This window comes from Misgurnus anguillicaudatus, chromosome 23, assembly GCF_027580225.2.
Source record: "Misgurnus anguillicaudatus chromosome 23, ASM2758022v2, whole genome shotgun sequence".
NCBI lineage: Eukaryota > Metazoa > Chordata > Actinopteri > Cypriniformes > Cobitidae > Misgurnus > Misgurnus anguillicaudatus.
The window spans coordinates 23461709-23486821 of NC_073359.2; the positions used below are offsets into that span (position 1 = coordinate 23461709).

General features: G+C 38.7%; 1 protein-coding gene across 2 annotated transcripts in view; it reads right to left on the reverse strand.

The window, feature by feature from the left end:
• The window catches only part of sh3bp4a (SH3-domain binding protein 4a), a 36830-nt gene extending 12608 nt beyond the window's left edge, over nucleotides 1–24222 (reverse strand). The window contains exons 1-3 of one of the 2 annotated variants that reach the window (XM_055218077.2): nucleotides 23950–24222; nucleotides 5078–5281; nucleotides 2289–4669 (exon numbers count right to left, since the gene is read on the reverse strand). In XM_055218077.2, the coding sequence (XP_055074052.2) occupies nucleotides 2289–4669; nucleotides 5078–5213 (2517 nt within the window). In that variant the 5' untranslated portion in view covers nucleotides 5214–5281; nucleotides 23950–24222. Of the gene's footprint in view, nucleotides 1–2288; nucleotides 4670–5077; nucleotides 5282–14541; nucleotides 14637–23949 lie in introns of those variants that run through there. The other variant, XM_055218078.2, reaches the window with a different exon arrangement.
• Nucleotides 24223–25113: the final 891 nt, after the last annotated feature.

Genomic DNA, 25113 nt, shown 5'->3' on the forward strand with positions numbered 1-25113 from the left:
CTTAGTCATAGGATCTGTTCAGAGCCGAAAAAGTCCCCCTGATAATGCTGAAAACTGGTAGGATCCAGATAAAGCACTCAAATACTACAACCATTCGATATAACGACTGTACAAGCTACAAATAACTGGCACAGAAGACCTGTCTAATTTTACAAATGCCACCGGAGGGCAAGGAGAGGTGGAGGTCGGGTTTCATATTGATTTCTAAAGAATGTAAAATGCTTCTCACTGCGCCTTGGCTATATGAGAGAAATGTCGTAGCTCAGCAAGACTTTGGCAATAAACTGTTGGAAATGTCTTAAAGATGCATTATAGCCTCTTGGGAAGAAAAATTACAAATTTATGCAGTCATGTAATACAGCGATTTTACCAAAGGTAGGAGGAATACTTAGCTACAACATGAAGCAAAAATACAAAAAAATTATATTTGGAGTAAAATAACTGTAGTAGTTTAAGTCTTGCTAAAGTAATGCAGAAAAGCATGGTCAAGATCTACATGTTTTTTAAAACAAGGTCAACATTTTCTAATTGAGATTAAAATCAATTTTCTTCTTATTTTGGCCAACTAAAATTAAATTTACGTCATCCCTTTAAAAAAAACATCTGGAGATAACAATTACTTTTTTTTACTAACAGAAGAGAACCGTCAGCATAAACAGAAGCACGCTGTTGTATAACGACGGTCACTGATATAAGTTGTTCTGACATTTACGCACTCCCATCACACCTCGAGAGCAAAGCAGGTGGCCCACTGTTAGCTGGAGATAACCGCAGTTCTGCCCACTTCAAATATTTAAACCAAACGCAAATAAATTAAAATGGCTCAGTTTAGCCTGTTTGCTTTCCTAACCTGGTCGCCTGCTCTTACGCCTTTATTTTAAGATTGCTAAGATGTGACTGAGGCAGCTGCCAAGCTTTAACAGCCTTTGGAAAGTACTAGTAAACCATTTAGCATACAAGCTTTTAAAACGTACAACTGGCTGAATAATGGTGGTGAGCTGCCATCTGTGTCATAATAAAACTCCTTTAAATAGGACGAGGCGTACATTTATGGATTTAGGCTTAGCAGATTTGTGTTTGTGCAGTACGCTAATTGTAAAAAAAATAGCGGGGAAATTGTTAAGTCACAATACGGAGAAGGATTCGCTTAACAGACCTATAAATTGCTACTTTTAGTTTAACAGTTAGTCAGGCCTGCTGGAATACCATGTTAAAATTGGACCTCATCGTCTGAACAGCTCAAAATGTCACCAGGCTGAGAAGCATTGGGCGTAATTACCAAACGCACAGAGACAAATAGCTAAATAATGGCATAAGCGAGGCAAGAAAAGGGCGGTTGTCCATCAGAGATCACAGACTGTAATTTCAAAATCGATTAACTCCCACAGAGACAACTCTAGCTATCTTCTGACGTCACAGCTTGAGAATAATAGCCTCATCTCTGTTTTATAAATGTGTAAGCTGTTATATCGTGACGGAAAAACAATGCAGAAGCTTGCTTTTACCCAACAAGAATACAGAGATACATTCTCAAAGAGATGCAAGTTATTGCTGAGGTGTTGTGCCTTGTAACAGATGCTTACCACACACTTAAGTCTTGAATTATTTAACATTTTACAAAAGCACTGCCTGTCGAAAAGACTGAGATAAAACCAAGATTGCTTGATGTAACTCTTAAAAACGTAAGAAACATCTGAATGTGGAAGTACCCATAAGTACATGTAAAAAATCTTACATCTGTATTGTTTATCCATGATAAGAAGCTAAAGTTCATGCTATGCCAAAAGATAAGACTGGAATCAGTATATTTCCTTTCTTAGCCTCACAGAGTGATAACGTATCTTTCCCCAAGCACTGTCTCCTCAAATAAGGCAAACCCTAAGCTGACATATCTGGTGCACCAACCTGTTTACTTATGAATGGGATATGGGTCAATGCTAGCTAGAAGCGGACGGTATGCTAGCAACTTGACATCCTGTCCAATGATAAGAAAATGAAATAAAGCACAAATTTTCTTTAAGTCAGAATGTGAACGAGCTAGATGGGGTTTTGCAGGTTTCCAGAGCTAAACAGATTGGAAAAGTCGGTAAAGAAAAGCTTAATGCAATCTCATAAGCATTAGCTATACCCATTAATAAAAGAAAAAAAAAGATATGCAGTGCCTCATAAAAAGATTTAAATCAAATGCTATGTGCCCACACTTTTAATGACTATCCAATGAAGCCAGCCAAAAGTCTGCAAACTAAGCATTTCAGATAAATCCACAGACAGGAAGGCAGAGAACTTACCATCATTAGTTCCTTCTGAAAAGATTTCTTCTCCTTAGTTTCCAAGTTGAGGCAATCTTCCTTCAGCTTCTCCAGCACAGACGCCACCTTCTCTGGTTCACTGTCCAGTTCTGCTCTGCAGAAGTACGTCAAGGGAAGATTTACATAGCCCAAGGCATCAGCAAATGCACGCCAGTTTCCCAAGTTCTCCATAAGTGTCATCCTCACAGAGGCGTAAATGTAGGTGAGGAACTTGCAGGGTTTAAGTATTTGTTCCATTAGCATTGTAGTTGTAAGGTCCGGCCCACAGAAGTAAATGGGCTTAACTTTTCCCAGGACTAACACATTTTTTACATGCACAAGCCCAATCTTTCCCTGATAGTATGCGATGTACCACTCTTTGGTCCACAGCTGTCCTTTGAGTTTGATTTTGTCCTCACTGAGTAGGGCAATGATATCCCCTTTCTTATATTCCAACAAATACTGATTCTTGGTTTGCCTGATAACGGTTTTGATCAGTTTGCCAAATTTCACGTTGGTGATGCAACGCTCCTGAAACTGTGGGTATTTATTGGTGATGGCAAGAGGAGACAAAATGATTTTATCAACTTCCTTCTTCTTTAGGAACCTCCTCTGGCCGTTGTTACGCATCCCAGTTTTTGGGGGCGGTTGTGGCGTCTGAACGCAAAATTGCGCGAGGATGCAATCCTGATCATCTTTTACCTGGACACGTAAAGTGAAGTCTGTGATCTCATTTGCTTTCCGTGATGTAATCATATAGATGAGTCGACTCACCTTGCCTAGTTTTATTTGAAACCCACGGACATTCCTTGCCTGATCGTTTGCTTTGACCTCATAGTTTGACATGTTGGAGTACATGCCTATCTGCAAGTCCTGAGGTCTGCCAAGGGCAAACTGGTGCTTTCCCCACAGCTGTAGAGCAACAGGTGGGGTGGACTTTGCTTGTTTCCCAACCTCACTGACCAGTAAAGTCTTTGGGGCACAGTCATGTCCAAAAAGGGCCACAACAGTCTTAAAAGATGGATGAATATGTTTGGGCCCATAGAGCCCCAGTGTAACTTTCTTCACCACATGATCCCAAACTGAAGAATTGAAAGAAATACGTTGAGCTTGGACTACCACAGCAACATACATGCATGGCTCAAGGTTGTCCAGTTGAACCTGAATTGTGTCCCCAAAAATATAAGCCTGTGGGACAGGAGAATACGGACCTTCTTTACAATCACTTCTGACGCACAAAACCTCCGCCGTTTGACTTTCTGTCCGAACTGCCACTGACACCTTCATCTCCAAAGTTATGAATGACTTAATCTCCATGTTGCTTAGTTTGATTTCAACCACTGGACTGACAGTGGAACATCTGTCATTATTAAGTTCCAAAGGAGGATCTAACAGAGCCTTCAAAGAGATTTGCTGAGTGTCACCCGCTGCAACATGGCCTTCAGGAACATGAATACTGATATTTGTATCTGGAAGTTGGACAGCTCCTCCACAGCTGTCCAACTTGCAAACAATGTTAGTCTCTACTGGTTGTGTCTGACCCCAGCCTGGGTTCTGCCCCAGGGTGTCAAGGTCATGGCAAGACCGTGCCAATTTTCGATGGTTTAGCCATGCAGTCCTGAAGTCCTCCCTGTTCTGAAACTGCTCTGGTGAAGGAGCCTTAAGCCCTGTGAAAAACCCTGATGAAGGCAATGGAGGATTCGATTGAGCTTGCAAAATTGATAACTCTGATAAACTATAAGACCTCTTGCTCCGAAGAAATGGATTGTCCTTGCGGAGCATCTGCAAAGCTTCTAGATCAGGGTTGGATCTAGGGTCGTCAAAGACACTATTGCTGTACCCTTTTGTGGTGCCGTAGCTGCTGGTGGTGGTGGAGATAGGGGCTGAAGGCGTGAACGAGTCAAAGAAAAGCAAATCCATGCTGTTGCATTGATTTGCCCTCGTGTTGCTGTTCTGATCAAGGACATCATCCATGGATCCATTTAGGAATGGGTTTGTTGAGGACAGCATGGAGAAGGGGTTGTTGTTGTCATAAGGCAGGGACGGCTTCAGGGGCATGCCTGTCCATTCCCCCAGCAGCTCCAACTCTTTTGCTCCCTCCTCAGAACAGTCCCCAAGATTGTCAATCATACCACTGTCACTGAGCGAAGAGTCCCTGTAGCCGATTGGCTGAACGTAAGTCGAAGGAATGTACCCCATTTCTCTGTTGTTGTGAGCATACCACCATTCTCCTCCAGACGTGTCCAGCACATAAAGATGATCACCTTTGGAGAATTTCAGAGTGGTAAAACTGGATGGACAGTAATCCTTTATAGCAACTACTTCCCTTGCAGTCCCAAAAGAAGTTGAGGGGGCCAGACGCAAGGCACTGGGCGAAGGCACTGTAAAGAAGAAATATGATTTTTGAAGTGTACTGATTCATAAAATGTAGACAGTAGAACCAAATCAAATATTCTATTAAGAGAACAGTTCACCCGGAAATGACATTCCTGTCAATTACTCATCTTCATGTAGCTGGAAACTCTTAAGACTTTCCAGCTAAGAGTTATTTATTTTTAATAATGCTTTTACTGCATTTTATTCCGTTTTTAGAGCTTGCCAAGCTCCTAGTTCCCATCCATTTTAAATTTACCCAAGACAGCTTATACATTCTGCTCAAATGTTACTGAGAAATAATACAGGTTTGGGAAAACATAACAGTGAGGATGGCGAGTAAACAATGAAAAGATGATGAAAGTATTTTTGGGTGAACTACCATTTCCGAAGTCAAAATAATCTCTTAAACTGACCTTTGACATCTATAAGACTTGATTCTGTCACTCCCTCATCGAGGTCAATCAGTGTGCCCTCAGATTTACATCTAGGAAGCACGTTGTTGTTATTTGTCACTCTGATCCTGTGGGCGGCCATCTTGTCCTCATGCATTGGTTATGCTATTTCACCATTGCTCCAAACCCGACAATCAGGCACTGGCAGTTTCCCATTTTCTCTTGCTGAGGAAACAAACAGAAAAGGCACAATCATGATTATCATTGTGAGGACGGACAAAAGCTGGAATATAAATGCCAAACTGCAATCAGATTATTGGAACATTGGGACAAACTTCTGCAAAGAGACCGCAGCTAGAGATTAGTGGTGTATAACTAAAGAAACAGATTGGCAGAAGATTTAATTGAAAATGTATTGCGTGACATTAAAACTAAATCCTGGCAGAGGTTCATGCATTGTTCTCCTTTTCTTTACGGACAAGCGTATAAACAAGTTTACAAGACGGAGCTGATTTAGTAGTCAAACAAAAGCTATTACCAGATGGTGCTAGATTCAGTTTGAAATATCCTTTGCAGAATCAACATTGCTCATTGTAAATTTCAAAAGATGTATAGCAGCAAGGTTTTAGTGAAAAAACGTGACAATGACGGTGCAGATAAGAAATCAATACAGCCAACACAAAGCCATTGCACAAATAACCTGACTCAGTAACATGGCTTTCCTACAGCTTAAAGGAAAACAATATTTTAATATTTTAAAAATATTTTACTATCTTCTTACCTCAACCTAAGGCCGAAGTGCTGCAAACTAAGTGCTCTTCCGCCATAAAATATAGTATATTTTTATCCGCTTAAAAATCGACACGTTTTACTTTGTGTCACCGTACTTACTCGTGTAAGTACTCATGTAACAGTCTTTAAATAGGGAAAACATGGAAGTGTTTGGTGGCTTCTAAATTCATTCCTGTTTGGATCCTAAGGAATGAATGGGGCTAGGCTAAATGCTAACACATTCGTGACGTGCTGTACAAAGATTAAGTGCACGCATTGGAAAAAGATAGGTATGTATTAATTTGTCTAAGTTGAGGTAAAAACATAGTAAATATTGAAAAACTGTGGTGTTTTCCTTTAACTGGTAGAGAAAAGGGCTTGCAACATCAATGCTGTGGATTTGACTCCCAAAGAATGCATTTGTGCTAATAAAACAAAACTTAAAGGTAAATGAAGGCGTTGAAAGCCGCATCTGCCAAATGCATCAATAAACTTAAAAAAGGACTTTCTCATAAATAACTTTGCATAAAACTCACTTTAAAACTCATTAAAACAGTATGGAACAAAATTGCTTACCATGTACATTTACTTAAAACCACATTACCTTAATCAAGGTAATAAAGATTCTTATGAGAAAGTCATTCACAGCATGAATAATATAAATGTAGTAAAATGTAAAACACACTCTTATTGTAAATTTACAGCTAAAAACGTCTTTTGATTTCCACGTCCTCTTATCAAAGGACACCTTGAACTAAAATTACATGCATATGGTACAGCAGGGGTTCCATCAATTAAAAATAAACTACAGCACTTGCTGAGTTAAAATGAATAAATATCATCCCAACACGGATGTTTTATTTATTTGTGACAGCATGGGTCCGGTTTAAAGCCCCAACTTTTAGAATTCCTGCAGTATTATATAATACAATACATTTTTGCATTTGTTGTGGATTAAAAGTGCTTAATTTTCCTGTTATGATTTGTGGTGAGTAAAACTGAAGTAGTGACTTGGGGAAAGAGACTCAATTTCCATGCATGATTGCCTAAACTTCTCTCTGAGAAGATGAGCTCTATTAATCTGCGCTTGACGTGATAGGCATGCAAAACAACACAGAGATGTACAACAATCTATAATTAGTCGGACTAAATAATCAAGGGAGCATGCAAAGAATATCAAGTGAGGTCAAAAAGAGTTAGTCTGAGCAACGTTTTGCATCAAGAAGTTACTTAAATTATTTTATGGGTGACTACTACTTTAATGTAAGTACGTTGTAGGGTTGTAATGCGATTGAATAATTGCATGTAATTACCGAATATTAAAATAAACCAAATATTAAACAAATATATAAGTTTTAATTTTTTTTATTTTTTTATAATTTATAGATATATAATATATATATATTTTTTATATATAATTTTAAGTTTTAAAAATAAATAAATATTTGATTATAAAATGTAAATATTTTTAAAAGTTTCCAATTCAGAGGTTTACTTAAAGCCCTCCATCCTAGAAAATGCACTTTAAAATGTGTTTCTAGCTGAAAATGATTCACCTGTGTGTGTGTGTGCAGAAACATCCTGTAATTATGCAAATCCATCTATTCTTCTTTGTGTAATTTCCTTTAATCCGCAACAGTCACACAAAACAGGCTGTTGGGGATCCCCTAGCAATGTGATGTCACATTGATTACGCCCCACCCATGACGCTCACAGACTTCGCCTTATGAGCGTGAAGTTCAACCTTCTGCCAGAGACACATGTTTTGATGTAGTCCAAAGCACATGTGTAAGCCATAGACTGTAAAAAAAGATGGACGACGCGACGTCGCTTCTTTCCATTGTAATGAATTGAAGCCAAAAATGTCGGGGGGCATGCACAGAAGTAATCGTCCGTGGAGCCAGAGGTGGAGCCATGGAATCAAACTTCCGCCCAGACCCTTGCGCGCGCCAATAATGAAGACACTAAAATGAAACTTATCAGAAAAATCAACAATTGAACATATATCAGAGTGATAACAACCACCTTAAAGGAGCAAAAACTATCTTTCAGAAAATTTTACTGGAAGTGTAAATATATAAATATTTTTTAACTTTTTTATATTGCTGAAAACAGGTTAGTGGCCCTTTAAGAGGTCTACTTTTTACAATTAGGAGGACTCCGCATATTATTTTTTTCGACTTTAGAAGTGAATGGGGCTCATGAACATTCCTCAAAATATCTTCCTTCGTGTTCATCAGAACAAAGACATTCATACAGGCCTGCAACAACATGAGAGTGAGCAAATGACGACAGAATTTTCATTATTGGGTGAACTGTCCCTTTAAGTGCAATTAAAGGCTTGAATTGAAAATTTGAAACTGAATTTTTTACTGTCCTGTACGTATAATGCCTAAATACTTTTACCTAGTTTAACAGTTTAAAGGCGCTCTAAGGGAATCTGTGCGACGTCACTTTTTGTTGATGTTTGAACTGTTTTCAAACAAACGGAGCGTAGCTAACTCCCCCCTTCCCTCCTCCTTCCGTGTTTTCATGAACGCACCCAACCCCCACCCCCAAATCCTTCTTGACGTTTATTGGCTGGAACACTTTGTTATGTTTCGTGGTGCTAGGTTTGGCCACTGTGTTGTTATTGCCGTGGGCTATCTACAGAGATCGCATTTTTTTACAGTTTGATCAGCTGTCAGGTAGCAAGCAGATAGTAGCAAGGAGATGTTTGCTGTATGTAACAAAAATGTTTTATGGTCTACAACGCGTGAATTCGCTTAGAGCACCTTTAATAATTTCTTAAATTCCTCAGTGCTGCCTGCACTCCTGGTTGTAGTATCATAAGTAGAGAGTCACTTTAGTAGTTAAATATTAAATACATTTTCTCTCTGTGAAAGTTGAAACTGTCAAAGGATGAAGGTTATAGAGTGACAAGCTTTCATCTCTGTTATCTGAAGGTTTAATGAACCCTTCAAAAGGAGGTAAGCATATCTGACATGTATTTTAAATCCGTACCCACACAAAAGCCTTGCAGATGGCCTTGTCCCCATCTCAACCCTTTCAACATCCATTAAAACCTTTTAATCTACTTTTAATAGATGGCATGAAGTAGGTCAGCAATACCATAATAAAAAAATCTCATGCTTTTATGTTATTCATAATTCAAGCTGTCAGAAACTGTCAAAAAGCACGCTGCCAGATAGGAGTGAAACGACGAAATTGTAAAAATTACGCCAATGGCCTTTTCCCGGCTCCATCCGATCAAGACAAAACAAGGTCTCCGGGGAGTTTCATTTTAGTAGGCGCATTCGGAGCACCAAAAATAAAGATCTCATTTTATGCTTCAAGAGTCCACGGCTTCCCAGCAAGATGTGTGACTCCAAAGTCGTGTCAATGGAGGTATTAGGAGAAGCGATTGATGGATTAGAAACCCAGAGGACTGACAAGGGTGTAATCATCCTTTCTGATAAAAGCACCTGGGGCTCACTACTAACTGGATAGAGGGATCAATGCTACCTGTTTTTCTCTCTCTTTCCCTATCCGTCTCTCTGCTCAATCCCTCTATACCCTCTCTCTTTATAACCTGATTGCACGGCCATGGCGATACAGCAATTTGGAGATTAATGTGGCAATTGCAGGGGGATGCAATGTAGGCGTTGCTATTTATGAAAAAGTAATGAGGAGTCATGCTGTGAGATGAGGGTTGTGACATCACACCGCAAAATGTAAATTTATGTGTTTATGCAAAATGACTCTTCATTTACTTTCATTATAAGATAATCTGACATTTTGCATTTCACGGAAGAAAAAGTCATGTGACCCAGTCATATTTTTGCGATTTACATAAAATCGTCCTATGTAAGGTAAAGGACATTGAGTAAAAAATAAAACCTTGATATCTTTAATACTGACTGAGTGAGGTCATGTCAAAAATGTGAAATGATCATTAGATTTTGAGACGTTTGCCTTGATTTTGTACAGAAAAAGTCACATGTAAGTTTTCAATCCTACACCTGCAATTCCTCTCTATTAAAATCATGCCGCAAGCTATTTTTCCCCTTTTCTACTGAACAAAGACCTTCATAAGGTGATGAGCACAAAATCAGCATATGGCCACACATGACAAATGATCTGCCACTGGGAAAAACCACTGAATCAGACGTAAACCTGAATAAAGACTGAATCTATTAAATCTCGCATAAGAACTTCCACAGAGACACGTTTCAAAATGCTACAACATGAAACACCGGTAATATACGACTCTCGGTTGTCCCACAAGACAAAAGGAGTTTTATCGAATGCGGCACACGGCTCGTGGAAGATGAGTGGAAAACGCTTGACGCTGCAGGCCTGGGAATTAAGATTCTCCAGATTAGCTCTTCGACGCAAGCAGCGTTTCTCTCTCAAACAGATAAAAACGCTGTTTGACTGAATCATTCATTCAACCCGAGCCGTGTTGCTACACTTCACGCACATCTATTTCAAAGCGTTCCCTTCTATCGGCGATTATATACCTGTCGTTTGAGCAGCATTAGTATAATTACACTTTAGAAATGTTAATGCGGTAATAAAATCGTATTATAAGTTTCATGCCGAGTTTTATATTGCTTTCACGGGTTAATTGTGGGAACGAGTCGAGCGGGATTTGCAATGGTTTTTGGTACATACGAGACCCTAGTATATATTCCCCTCTGGCAAAGGCCAAAGTAATTTCTTCCTTCAACGGTTCTTGGCTCTTAAACAAAGGTTTACAGAGGGTGGATGGGCTGTGTGGTGAAGGTAATATTTCAAAGCGGCCATAAGTGGCTAATTTCAAGAGTCAGCCTTCATTTATGGACTTATATATTACATTTTGATTATTGTACCCAATACGGTTCAGCTGAGACATTTGGCAGATGCTTTCATCCAAAGTGATTTACAGATATATAGACTACAGGTACATATTTTGAAAGTTTGTTTGTGTGTTCTATGCTCTTACCTTAAATTAGACTAATTAATACATACCTATCTTTTTGCAATGCGTGCACTTAATCTTTGTACAGTGGTTGTAAATGTTTTAGCGTTTAGCCTCGGGTGCAGTAATATTGAAGGACGTTTGAGCGAGAGGGGGAGTAGTCAGGAGTGATGATGTCAAGAAATCCTCCTAAAAGTTACACACAGCACCTTTAATCTATTATTAATGGTTTTCTTTTTGTTATAAAGGGAAATAATCAAGAAATATGCCAGATCTGCCAGATGTGCTTGCTACAGATGCTCCGTAATGCTGCGTTCACACCAGCCGCGGTAGAGGCGTCAAGCGTGAGTGATTTCAATGTTAAAGCAACACCAAAGAGGTTTTTTTACCTTAACATAACGTTTCCAAAAAATTTCAGTGGTTCATCCACTCAAAACAGGGTGAATGGCATTTTCACATTCGCTTTGCAGCCCTCTATCGGCCAAAACCGCACTAAAGAAGTTTCCAACTGTCGGGTAGTGGTCCTGTAGTTCGAGTGAAAACTACAAAAACTTGCTTTACGGCAGACCTACAATCCAATCAGAGCCAGCTATGCTACAGTATTTACGACAGTTGTAAAGAACAATTACGCTTCTAACCTGTAGGGGGAGCAAAGAACAAAAACGCTTTAGTGTTGCTTTAAGTCAATGTGAAGACACGTTGAGGCGCGTCTGGAGGTCTCGCGGCGCGAATGAGGCAGAATCGCGTCTAACGCATTGCACTAAACGCGATTCTGCCTCATTTGCGCGTCTAGTTCACGCGAATGACGCGAATTGAGCATTGCTGCAGCAAACCGTTATCCAAACAGGAGCTTGCTCTAGTAGTGACGTGATTACAGGATGCGAGCGGAGTCGCAAAAGCCCCTCCCATGACGCGAATTTCCGCATGAATATCTCAAAAACTAGAGTTTTTATGTGCAGCTTTCACGCACGAATGAAGCGAGAAAACTCAAAATGTTCAAGCGGCAAACTAAACGCGATGGATGCAAATTTGACGCCTCAAATGTGACTGGTGTGAACCCACGGTAAGGGTTTAAGACGCTCACGTTTGCTAGATACTAACTTAATCTCATGTGTAATCAGAGGTTAGTGTTCACAGTGGGGGCACGATTTTTAAAAAACGCTTTGGAAAAGGGAGTCGGGCCGAGTGCCAAAACACACTTGTAGCCAATCAGCAGTAAGCGGAGTGTCTACTAACCGATATCATTGCCTGGGTTGCATATGTGTGGGACGGGTCTATCAAAAGAAGGTCCAGATTCTATTGAAGTAGGGGCGTGTTTGTTTAGGTGATTTCAAATGTCAACATTGGCTTTCAGAGATTGTGCACCCCGCTTTAAGTGTCTTGCGAGACGTGAGCATCTCTTTTAACATGAACCTTTTTGATGCGTATGCAACAGGGACGTATTTTGACATGCACATAGGTTACCATGACGCACTGAACACATATTTTAACATGACGAGCCACACACATATTTTGTTTTGGAGGTACCGGCCACCACTGCTTACCACAAGGCCATGGCTTTGTTAGTTCAAACCCAGAGTCTGCTCCAAAATATTTATTTCTGTTTGGAAAACAAGTGGCACGAAGACAATATATCGTTGTTTCAATTATGCATGAACTGTAGTTTACATAAATGAATGCACAAAAGCAAGGAACATTGACCTGGTGAATTGCGTTCTTTAAATCTTGATGTTCCTCTCTGAAGAGAAAAGAAAGTGCGGTGTGTGAATTAGCCGGGGCTTAAACTGAGTCCTGAATAAATGAACTGTGTCGTTTTGCGACGGGTCGGGTTGACTCTCGGGAAACGCTCTACATAACAACAAGGGCTTGTCACTGGGATACTCTGTTGCATTGCTCTGCTCCTGTCTTTCAACAAAAAAGCTTTGAGAGACGTTTTAACCACAAAGTATTCCAGAGCCCTTGAAGATTTACCTCAGCAGGCACGTCTACAAAACAACAAGGGTTTCAGGGGAGTTTAAGAGGGATTACAAGCACTGAATTTTCTGCTGAGTCCCCATTAATTATAAAACAGAACTATGTTGTGCTTTTGGAAACTGATGACGATTGTGGCTTTCTTTTCGTTTTTTCTTGGGTGGCTTCGTTGCCCAGGGAGAAAAATCCAATAAAATCTGCTTCAAGTTCAACCAAAGCCACAAGGCCTACGAAGTGCGACGCTGCTGAATTCCTACTTTAGTCCACCTCAGATTCAGAGATTCTGCCAAGTGTTATAAATCTATGTTACATTAAAATATGAGCGTGTGCATCCTTTCTGCATGCTTGTTTTAAAAGTTTTACACTAATGCCATACAGCACCATTCGGCTGCCATTCTCTGCTCTGCCACAGGTGGCGCCAAAGAACATCAGCGTAAAACTACAGTTGCGGCATTAAACTAGTTATCGCAAACTGTATGTGTAATATTATCTGGTTTAACAGCATATTCATAAAGTGGTTTCCAACCCTTTTCACTTCAAGGCCCACTACAATATTTTACTCAATTTTTCCACATAAATTAAATAGAACTTGGAATGACTAGACAGATAAAATGGCCAAACATCTTGATTTTTGCTTGTTTTAATAATTTTTAGTCATCTTGAGGCCCCCGTGAAAATCTGCTGAGGCCCCCCTGTGGGCCCCAACCCCCTGATTGGGAAACACAGCCTTAAAGGCGGGGTGCATGATCTCTGAAAGCCAATGTTGACATTTAAAATCAACCTACCTCAATAGAATCTGAACTTTCTTTTGATAGACCCACCCCACACATACACAACCCAGGCAACGATGTCAGTTAGTAGACACGCCCCTTACTGCTGATTGGCTACAGGTGTGTTTTGGAAGTTGGCGCGACTCTCTTTTCCAGAGTGGTTTTCAAGAATCGATTCTTAAGTTCCAATTCAAAATCGGTTCTCAATGTACTAATTAGCATATATGTGAGGTCATTGCGTCATTTTTGCACTTAACTGTGTTGGCACTTTCTTACAAATACTAGTGATGGGGGAAACTAAGCATTTCGAAGCTTCGAATCAATTGAACCAATTGCTTCGAAAATTGCTTCAGTTTTTCAAAGCGTTCGAAACACCACACACGCTGGCGACACCTACTGGTAAAAATAGTGTAAAAGCAGATCTGTCCAAACATTTTACACTTTTTTTTTACAAAATAATAGCAAGATTTTTATTAAAGTACGTAAAAAAATGTTTTAACTTAAATAAAAAATGTATTATGTGTTTTTAGTTTTATTTAGGGTAAACAAATCATTTAAATGAACTCCCATTTTAATTCTGAACATTTTTGTCATTAAATCTGTCTATAACCAAAAAGTAGACAAAATTGTAGTGTTATTTGTCAGAAGGATGCATATTTTATGAACTTGCATAATAAAACTGCCCCAAGCTCACCTAACCATATTAGACAATGGTCATTTGCGATCAACTCACCCTAGTGGTTAACCATCGGATTTTCAAAACGTTTTGAAACAGTTATGACATAATGAAGCCTCGTTTGCTAAAATCACGTGACTTGGCCAGTTTAAAACACGCTTCGAACCAATTGCTTCGAAACAAAAGATTCGTAAAAGTTTCGAAGCCTCATGAAGCAGTGCTTTGAAAGCGACCATCACTAACAAATACACTGCCATTCATTTTCTTAAATGTTCAGCTGAGGATTTCTACCAGCATGTGTCTGTGGTCGTCTGAGTTTTGTCTGGGTGGAAAAAGAAACCATGCAGAGACTAACCAGAGTGAAACCATGAAGTCAGACCTCATTATTCCAGCACACACACAGGAAGCAAGGATCTCATCCCATTTATCATTTCACATGTTGATGCCGCAACAGAATCATATTTTACATTACACACTAAATGTGGCCTGAAATTGAATAAAAGCTAGAAGTGAGTGATGTCTGTGTGTATCTGCTTGTGTTTGGTTGACTACCAGGACGGTGTGGTCTCGGGAAGTCACGTGCCGTCAATTACATAACCACAGAGATATTTTTCTTTCCACTTAAAGGAAAACTCCACAGTTTTTCAATATTTATTATGTTCTTACCTCAACTTAGATGAATTAATACATACCTATCTTTTTTCAATGCGTGCACTTTTAATCTTTGTACAGCACGTTGTGAATGTGTTAGCATTTAGCCTAGCCTATTCATTCCTATGGCTCCAAACTAAAGTTTTATTTTGTGCAACCATACTTACTTGTGTAACTACTCATGCAACAGTCTTTAAATAGGGAAAACATGGAGGTGTTTGGTGGCTTCTGGATTCATCCCTGTTTGGATCCTAAAGAATGAATGGGGCTAGGCTAAATGCTAACACATTTACAATGCGCTGTACAAAGATTAAGTGCATGCATTGAAAAAAGATAGATATGTATTAATTCATTTAGGTTAAGGTAAGAACATAGTAAAATGTTGAAAAACGGTGGTGTTTTCCTTTAACCGTGCAACCAGAATTTAAGACATTAGATGACATATCTCATGATCTGTGCTGGGGGAGCAAATGCATCTTTTTTAGATGAGCATGCATTTAGATAAGCAGGAGAAAAAAAACTCATTTCTATGATAATTATTTTCCAAAAACGTGTTTGTGAGATGTTACATAGAATTCAGAAATGAAGTTTGGCACTATTAATGTTTATGAACTACTGAACATTGGAGGATAAAAGTACAGTACCATAATTAGTCAATGCAGGACCATTACAACGCAACTACAAGTAGTCTATAACTAGCTTATCAATTGAACCCTAAGCCAAGATACTGAATTACACAGTGTCTACGATTAACAGAAATGAAAACAAGAGCTTTTGGCTAGTTGACAAATATGAACCCTTCTTAAAATTCCTTCACGTCTTGCTCTTAGAAATAGTTGCTACAAGTCTATTTTTAGAAACACTTTACCGTATTAAATGGTGCTTAAACAAGTCTCCACTCTTGGTCTGACTTCAACATTCATTACATTCAGGCTTCATTAACGTTAACTCCATTTTAAAATCTGCTGTGGGTATTCCTTGAGGAAATGGGAAGTAACTACTCACTCACTCAAGAAGAAGAAGAAGAAAAGATTCAGGGTCAAGCCCTCTCCTGGACAACCACTCATTGTTTACAGAAACAGGAAGTGGCTGCACTATGACAGGAAGTGCAAGAAAGAGAAAAACAAGAAACAAAATGACAACGAGAAAAGAGGGAAAAAAGAGACCAAAAGGAAAGAAAGGCAGGAAATGCTTGGCTGATGAGTAGCTACCATCCCTCCCCTTCAACCTCCCGCTTGCTGCTGTGGATCTGAAGCTCTTTGCCGTTTTAAATCGACTGCCACGGATTGGAATTTAATATTATTTATCATCCCTCAGCCGATAGTACATAAACAGCACAAGAATCCTTCTCATAACCCACAGCTTCCTTTAGGGCAAAACCAGGAAGCAGAAACGGCAAAGAATGTAAGCAAAGCACAGAAAGAATGCCATCATGTCATCTGAATCAATAATTAAGGTGAAACTTCACATATATATGGCACATATTTTTACAAGATGTAATATAAGTCTCAGGTGTGCCTAGAATGTGTTTCAGCTCAAAATGTGCAACAAATAATTTATTTATTCTGTTTAAGAGGGAGCAAAAAAGTGATGTTTACAGGTGTGAACCTTTAAATGCAAATGAGCTACTTCTCCATTCGCCCTTACCAAAGACAATGAGTGCTTTCAATTAAAAAAATCCTGTGAATACAGTTTGAGACAATAGAGACAGAGCGCAGCGCGTCATAACCTGAAAACCACGCCCACCGGGGGGGAAAGCAATCCAACCATCTCCATTGACTTTGTATTGCGAGAAGCCGCCTCCTTGTCATCTCTGGCCTACAACAAAAAACCGAACAATGCCCAAAAGCCGCTGTGTGACAACACGCACAGCCAACAAGCCAAAGAACCCAGAAACAAGTTCCCACAAGCTGTCGAGCCGCAAAACCCAGCCCTCAAGGAGAACAAAGTGGATCGCCGACCACGCCTCCCCCCATTGGACGCAGCCCCACCAATAGGAGTACCATGAAAAGTTGCCTGCCTCCACCTCCGTGTCTCCAAACGCTCGCCCTCCTGAAGTTGAAAGCTTATAAAAACGTATTTGGTTTTTTTGGGTTGTTAGATGTACACCTTGTCACACAGCAGCTTTTAGGTATTAATCTGTTTTTAAGTTTAATCTGTAAATAAGTTTTTATAAGCTGTCGACCCCAAAAAACGAGAAATGGATACAGGCAATTTTTCATAGTAATACTATTAGTAGAACTGCGTCCAATAGGGGGAAACATAGTCGGCGATCCACTTTATTCTCCTTAAAGGCTGGGTTTTACGGCTCGACAGCTTATAAAAACTTATTTCTGGGTTCTTTGGCTTGTTAGCTGTACATATTGTCACAGAGCAGCTTTAAGGCATTATTAAGTTTTTTGTTATAAGCCAGAAATGACAAGGAGACGGCTTCTCGCAATACAAAGTCAATGGAGACGGTTGGATCGCTTTCCCCCCCGGTGGGCGTGGTTTTCAAATGTGCATAACTGCGCTCTGTCTCTATAGTATCTTTAGCAGCATTACAAACACATTTAGTAAAGCTTTTGTGTAAAATTAACCAGTCAGTCAGTGGCCGTGGGCGGGGCTTGGTTTGTGTGACATCACATTAACAAGAGAATCAAAACCGCATGTCTAATGAGACGGATTTAGTTTAATGGGGATTAAATAAGAAGGAGAGGGTGAATTTTTATTGTATGGTTGATAGCACACATTTATGTCCAAACACCTTGTAAAGGTGGATTTTGCATAATACTGTATGTGCCCTCTAGTTGGCATGAAACATAAGTTGTGATTTACTTTATTCCCTTATTGTGACGCATATCCAAGTGAAATCAGGATAAAATATAGCGCGGGACTTGATTTCATCCATCGGGAAGTGACTGGATCATTCGAAGTTGGATGTTGCTAACAAAACATGAGGACGGTCACCCTAGTAGCACCGCGAGTCCCTAGTAGCTCCGCCCTTGCGCCATAAATCTTGACAGGAAGAGAAGTCGGTTTAAGGGGGGGGATTAACATTTTTGATTTAAGATTATGAGAGCATGTGAATTTAAACGTGGTGTGTTTAAATTTTAGTGGCATCTAGTGGTGAGATTGCGAATTGCAACCAACCGCTCACCCCCTCGATTTCAAAACGCATATGGTAGCCGTTTGTCTGTTTAGGGCTACTGTAGAAACATGACGGCGACATCCATGTAAGGAGACCTGCAGTGTATGTAGATAAAAATGGCTCATACTAAGGTAATTAAAACAATATAGTTCATTATGTAAAGTCTTTATACACCACTGATATATACACTCACCTAAAGGATTATTAGGAACACCATACTAATACTGTGTTTGACCCCCTTTCGCCTTCAGAACTCTCTTAATTCTACATGGCATTGATTCAACAAGGTGCTGAAAGCATTCTTTAGAAATGTTGGCCCATATTGATAGGATAGCATCTTTTAGTTGATGGAGATTTGTGGGATGCATATCCAGGGCACGAAGCTCCCCATCACAACATCCTAAAGCTCTATTGGGTTGAGATCTGGTGACTGTGGGGGCCATTTTAGTACAGTGAACTCATTGTCATGTTCAGGAAACCAATTTGAAATGATTTGAGCGTTGTGACATGGTGCATTATCCTGCTGAAGTAGCCATCAGAGGATGGGTACATGGTGGTCATAAAGAGATGGACATGGTCAGAAACAATGCTCAGGTAGGACGTGGCATTTAAACAATGCCCAATTGGCACCAAGGGGCCTAAAGTGTGCCAAGAAAAAATCCCCCACACCATTACACTATTGCATTAATGAGAAATTGAACAGGTGTTCCTAATAATCCTTTAGGTGAGTGTAGTTGTGTATATTATATTGCATTTTTGTAAAGAAAAATACTGAAGTGCACTAATAAATAATTTATTTAAAAAAGTAGTTAAAAATAGTTAAAATAATAGATATTTTTATATTTACAGTGATATTTTGTCAAAAAGATTTTAATAATAGTTCAGATGCTTATTATTCTTATCTGTGTAAAACAGGACCCCAACATGTTTGCAATCCATTTCCTGAGATTTATACACATGCTCCTAATCGACAAATGAACAAATATAGATTGTTTAAATAAGCACATCTGCGACTGATGAATCATGAACCAGAAGCTTAGAAATGTAAGCCCCAGACTGTTCATTATCTCATGTTTGAGTCCTGAAAACAAACCGCCCAGGTCTTGGTCCCAATCCCGGTTAAAGACACCCACTGATACCATCAACAATACACTCCCTCCATGTGACACACAGGAAAAGCAACGGGGAATATATAATTCTAGGTTATTCTGAGTAATGCTTACCCTGAAACTACTGGGTTTATAAACATACCATCATCCTTACTGTCGCATTGGTGCATTCATACTGCCTGCCAATGGCATGACCGCGCAAGTTTATGTTCTTCAGAAGAACGGCCAATGAAAAGGCTGGATGAATTTGGTGATGGGAGTTAAAAAGTGCAGAGAGTTCCTGGACGAGGCCTGCTGCTCGCCTTAGGATAAACTCAGCAAAAAGCCTCAATTTACTATACAGAGTAATCTGCCCTGATGGCCAGAGCTCTGAAACGTTAAATCCTCGTAAAACGATCTGGCATTTTATGCCCTGTCTTTTTTTTACGTTCTTCTGCCGTCTGACTCGGTGCAGGATTTTAACGCTGCTGTTCTAAGCTGAATTAACGTGGCTTTATGTACAGTAAGCAGTATACGAGTAATTGAAAAAGTAAATCTTTGCGGATGGGTGATCCAAACAACGAAAGCATCTGGTTTGATAAGAACTATCGACAGCAACTGTGAAATCCTGTAGATTATGGCAGAGGATAATTTTAACTTGTTCCTAAGCTTGTAAAAAACGCATTTACATTTAGGCATGTAACAATGCGATTTGTTTACAGTAAATCACTTACAGTAGATGTGCCAGGGTGCCAAAATTTACAACATCAGAAGAATAAGGCTACTAACCAACAGCACTACATTGTATAATTTAATGTTTTGTTGAATTCAAATTTTACATTTTGAGCATGCCGAAAAAGTTTAAGAACCACTGGGATAAGGCACTTCAAAGAGTTTGAAAGCACAAATGTGACCCTTGTATGGATGGGCAATTTTATTTCAATTAATTTAAATTTAGAATTTGACGCATTTTAACATTTTATTTACATTGGGGAATCAAGATTTGAAATGGAAGTTAGTTACAGTCAAAGTGACTGTAGGGTTTTCCTGCATTGAAAATTAAACGGCAGCCACCCAGGCAAAATTTCATAACTCCAAAACCAATTAGGCGATATTATTTTACGCGCTTTTGTTCCGTGTACGCTGTGGAAAAAGTAATAAAGAGCGCCGTTATCCTTCTTCGTGCGCGTTCCTGACGATCTCACTCTCCTGAAGCCATGACATAAACTTCATGTGGCAGTAAACCTCACTACATATGAAACATGTCTGCGCTGACAATATTATTTTTTCTTTGTTTACAAAATAATTTTCACACATTGTTGTGATTATTTAAATTAAATATTTTGCAAGATTACCTGGCAGTAAATATTAATACACATAACACATACTTAAAAGTAATCTGATACTGTCTCGTTTATAAAAGTGCTGCAGCTCCCCCTTGTGTTTTTAGAGAGATGTGAAATCATTGCGGTGAGCTATAATCATCGTAGTGAGGTCAAACAATCACGGTGAGGCGATTATTTAATCATTGTGACATCCCTAGGGCATCTATTTCAGTGCAGATGCCTCGCTGTGTCTAAACAGAGAGTAGTCGTCTGAATGAAATGCAATGGGCCGAGCGAACAATACAGTAAATAGCCTATACAAAAAGTTTGCGATGTTCTCGTTGGCGAACAGCGTGACTAGAAATGTATGATTCACAAACTAATAATGATGACTTATTTGAACAGATTCATTTTAAAGAATGGTTAAAAAGAAGTCATAGCATACATTATCCAAATTATTGATAATATTATTAATTAAACATCTAATCAAAATTTAAACAAATAATAGGAGAATGTTTTGAATGAGAAATAATAGTTGAATTGTTTTGTTTAACATTATGACTGTGTACTTAAACTACACTAATGGCACTTTTCCATTGCATAGTACCCCACGATTTGGTTTGGGTCGGGTCAGCTTTTGGGTGCTTTTCCACTGGGTGCAGTACGTAGTATCCGATACTTTTTTTAGTACCACCTCGGTCGGGGTTCCAAGCGACCCGAGCTGATACCAAAACGTGGCGCGAATACAGTGTAGATCACTGATTGGTCTGAGAGAATCGTCACTACCAGTGTCATCGCTATAATTTTAAAGATTAGCTTTACCTTCATGCTAGCTTGCGCTGTCTCGAGCAAACCTGTTGTTATATGTGCTCTGCTATAAGTTCCCAAATTCCATTTTAGCAATGAAAAACATCCACATGTTGAGAATCAGAAACACCATAACAGTTTTTTTTCAGACTTGCAGTTTGTGGCGGCACATTCGCGACACGCACGTCCGCATATATGCTTAAATGCAAATAAAATGAGGCTCAGGGGAGCACGTCAACTGATGCCACAGATGTTAGTACAGAAACTGTCATGTGAGACAGAGGTAGTGATAAACGTGATGTGCAAACATCTATTGGTGGTGGTCAATTTAAATTTTGTGGCGGACTGAGAAATAAATGAATGTATGGGAATGTACAACGACGCTCTCACATATATGATGTCACAGCAAATATAACGACACACCTATAATCCCTCCCACTCCAAAGTGTTACTAAACTCGACGGAAAAGCTAACCAAGCAAAAGTGAGGTGAGCTGACCCGACCTGACCCAAACAAAACCGTGGGGTACTATGCCATGGAAAAGCGCCGTAAAATACAACAAAACATTATAAAAATGCCTGAACATAAGTTTTCTAAACAATGCCTATTTCTGCATAGGTATTTTAAAAAAAAGTGAATTCATTTTATATTTATACCATGTTGATAACAATCTTTCAGTGCACTTGGATTACAACTTTAGTTTCTTTAACCAGATGTTCTTGCATCTTTAAAAAGTAACGTTATTGGAAAGAGAATGTTACTGCACTATTGTTGTAGTTATGTTTTAAGTTGACTAATAAAAAAACAGAATCAGTCAAATGTTCTGAAAAAAATCTAGATTTATTTTTTGCTTAAACGCCCACCCCCGCTTGTATGCTTTTTAAGAGACTTTCAGAATATTTCCACACATATTTGAGTTGTTTTTCTAGGCGAACTTATTCCTGTGGGTTAAGTTCGGTCTATATAAACAGAGCTTTGCAAAAAATTACATCACATATCTTGCTGGTATCCTTGCATGCAAGTGATGAAAGTTTACATTAGTCATTTACATTACATTATGCATTTGGTGGATCCTTTAATCCAAAGCGAATTACGGTGCATTCAAGATGACCCCTGTTATCGAACCCACAATCTTTTGGGCTGCTAAAGCAATGCTATACCATTGAGCTAAAGGCACTTTACACACACATTTATTCACAATGGTCTTATGCTAACATAAAATCTTACAGTATAGCTATACTTTGAAATTTTAGTGGCATATTGACTTTATCTGTAATTGTACTATAGTCAAAATAAGTTTTTATGCTTTTATAAAAAAGTTTTTTTTAAATTAACTTCTTTCAACTTAAGAAATTAAGTAGAATGTAATGAATAAGTTTTTATTGCTATTTTAACCTAACAACAAAAAAGCTAAATTATTTTCAACCCAACGCTGGGTCAAAAAGGGACAAACCCAACCCACCGGTTTGTAATTTAACCTATGCTGGGTTGTTTTAACCCATTGTTGGGACAAATATAAACATTTTCTGGGTTAATACAACCCAACGGCTGGTTCGTACCTTTTTAACCCAGCATTTTTTTAGTGTTCAGTGTATTAAGCTTTAAAAACAAACTTTTAATTGATCATATATTATATATAGCTTTCTTATACAAAATACAAAGCACACACACACAGACACCGTTATCTATCTAAAGTAGCAGGAGCCATTTGTTCTGAAAGCCATGCATAATTAATACCCTACGCAAGTTGAAAATAAATTGTTAATATAAGCGGTGAAAGCCGAGGTGCTCTCGAGGCTGAGATGTGCCACAGGTCAGTCCGGTTCCATTCAGAGACTCAGAGGAATGTGGGAAGGGGAGGGAGGAGGACATGAGGGAATAGCTGGGGGTGTATAGAGCTTCCCTACCAATGGGAAAGACCACCAGGGTGGTTGAGACCATCAAACATTGATAACCCTGGCAACAAATAACCAAACACTAAGTGAGAACAGGCTCTCTTTATGGAAATTTACCACGGTAACTATAGTATCAGCCAAATTAACATTGCTAGCACTACATTATTTACATTACTTATGGCAGACACTTTATCCAAAGCGACTTACAGCTCAGTTATTAATTTTTCCTGGGAATTAAGTCTGGTGAATTCATATTAGTCACTATGGTCCTCAAATAGAGACATTAAGATGACAGCAAGACTCTTAAGATCTTCTGGCACTGCTTTGAATAAAATCCCATGCCGATGTATTATGATTTATTATTTTACAGTAGAATCAATAACTAGCGGTACTTTGGCACGCGCACAATTCGCTGTGTTCAAATTGAAGTGTGATTACCATTTATTGTTTTCTAGAGAAAAAAAAGGAACAAAAGATATACATATGTAAGTTACTGAAAACATACAGAGTTTAACAAACAAAAAATAAATACATGTAATGAAGGACACTGAAGAAAACGGAATTTAGGAAATAGCGGTTTTGAGACATCAACCCTGTCATTATTTGTGACCCAGTGACACGATGCCTTTGTAATGTAAGTTTATTCATGTTATTTTAATGTAACAGTCAAGCTGCGTTAAACAAACAGACAGCGTTTCGCTTCTTGGACGAAACTTGACGGCATGTAAAAGCTCGTGCAATTGATACAAGCAAAGCAACGCGTGTACACACATTGATACAGTAATAAACATTTTTAAGATCTAAAATAACCAAACCCTACTCGTTTCAAATGCGTCCGAGAGAATATAAAAAAGTGAATCATCTCACCTCTGCGTGTTTTAAAGCGATGCGCGGCGGTTGTGTGTTTATCCAGATCTGTGAGCGGTTCAGAGTGCCGAGTTGCTGACTTCACTTTGTGCTCCTTTGTGGTTCTTTGGCAGCCCCGTCTCACATCGCGTCGGGGCGGAGCTGGAAACAGCATGATGTCACGAAGGGGCGGGGATAAAAGGTCTGGTGGGAGCTTGAGGAAAGTCACTTTTCCACTGGAGTCTGGTTTACCTGATCAGTTATTTCTCGTGATGATGCGGTTGCCTGTCTGTCTGTCTGTCTGTCTGTCTGTCTATCTATCCATTCATCCATCTATCTATCTATCTATTTATTTATGGACAATAATGTAAATGTCTGTCTGTCTATCTCATAAACAGTTATATGATGGAAAAATATAAAAATCTGTTTGTCTATCTGTTCATTTTTCTATTTATTTTATAAACAGTAATATGATAACAATAATATAAATGTCTGTATGTCTGTCTGTCTGTCTGTCTGTCTGTCCGTCTATCCATTTATCTATCTATCTATGGACAATAATATAAATGTCTGTCTGTCTGTCTGTCTGTCTATCTAATAAACAGTAATATAATGGAAAAATATAAAAATGTGTCTGTCTATCTGTTCATTTTCTATTTATTTTATAAACAGTAATATGATAACAATAATATAAATGTCTGTCTGTCTGTCTGTCTGTCTGTCTGTCTATCTGTCTATCTATCTATCTATTTATCTGTCTGTCTATCCATCTATCTATCTATCTATGGACAATAATATAAATGTCTGTCTGTCTATCTCATAAACAGTAATATAATGGGAAAATATTCATTTTCTATTTATTTTATAAACAGTAATATGATAACAATAATATAAATGTCTGTCTGTCTGTCTGTCTCTAATTACCTATGTAAAATAATATAATTGTCTGTCTGTCTATCTCATAAACAGTAATATAATGGAAAAAAATAAAAATCTGTCTGTCTATCTGTTCATTTTCTATTTATTTTATAAACAGTAATATGATAACAATAATATAAATGTCTGTCTGTCTATCTGTCCGTCTATCCATCTATCTATCTATCTATGGACAATAATATAAATGTCTGTCTGTCTGTCTGTCTGTCTGTCTATCTCATAAACAGTAATATAATGGAAAATATAAAA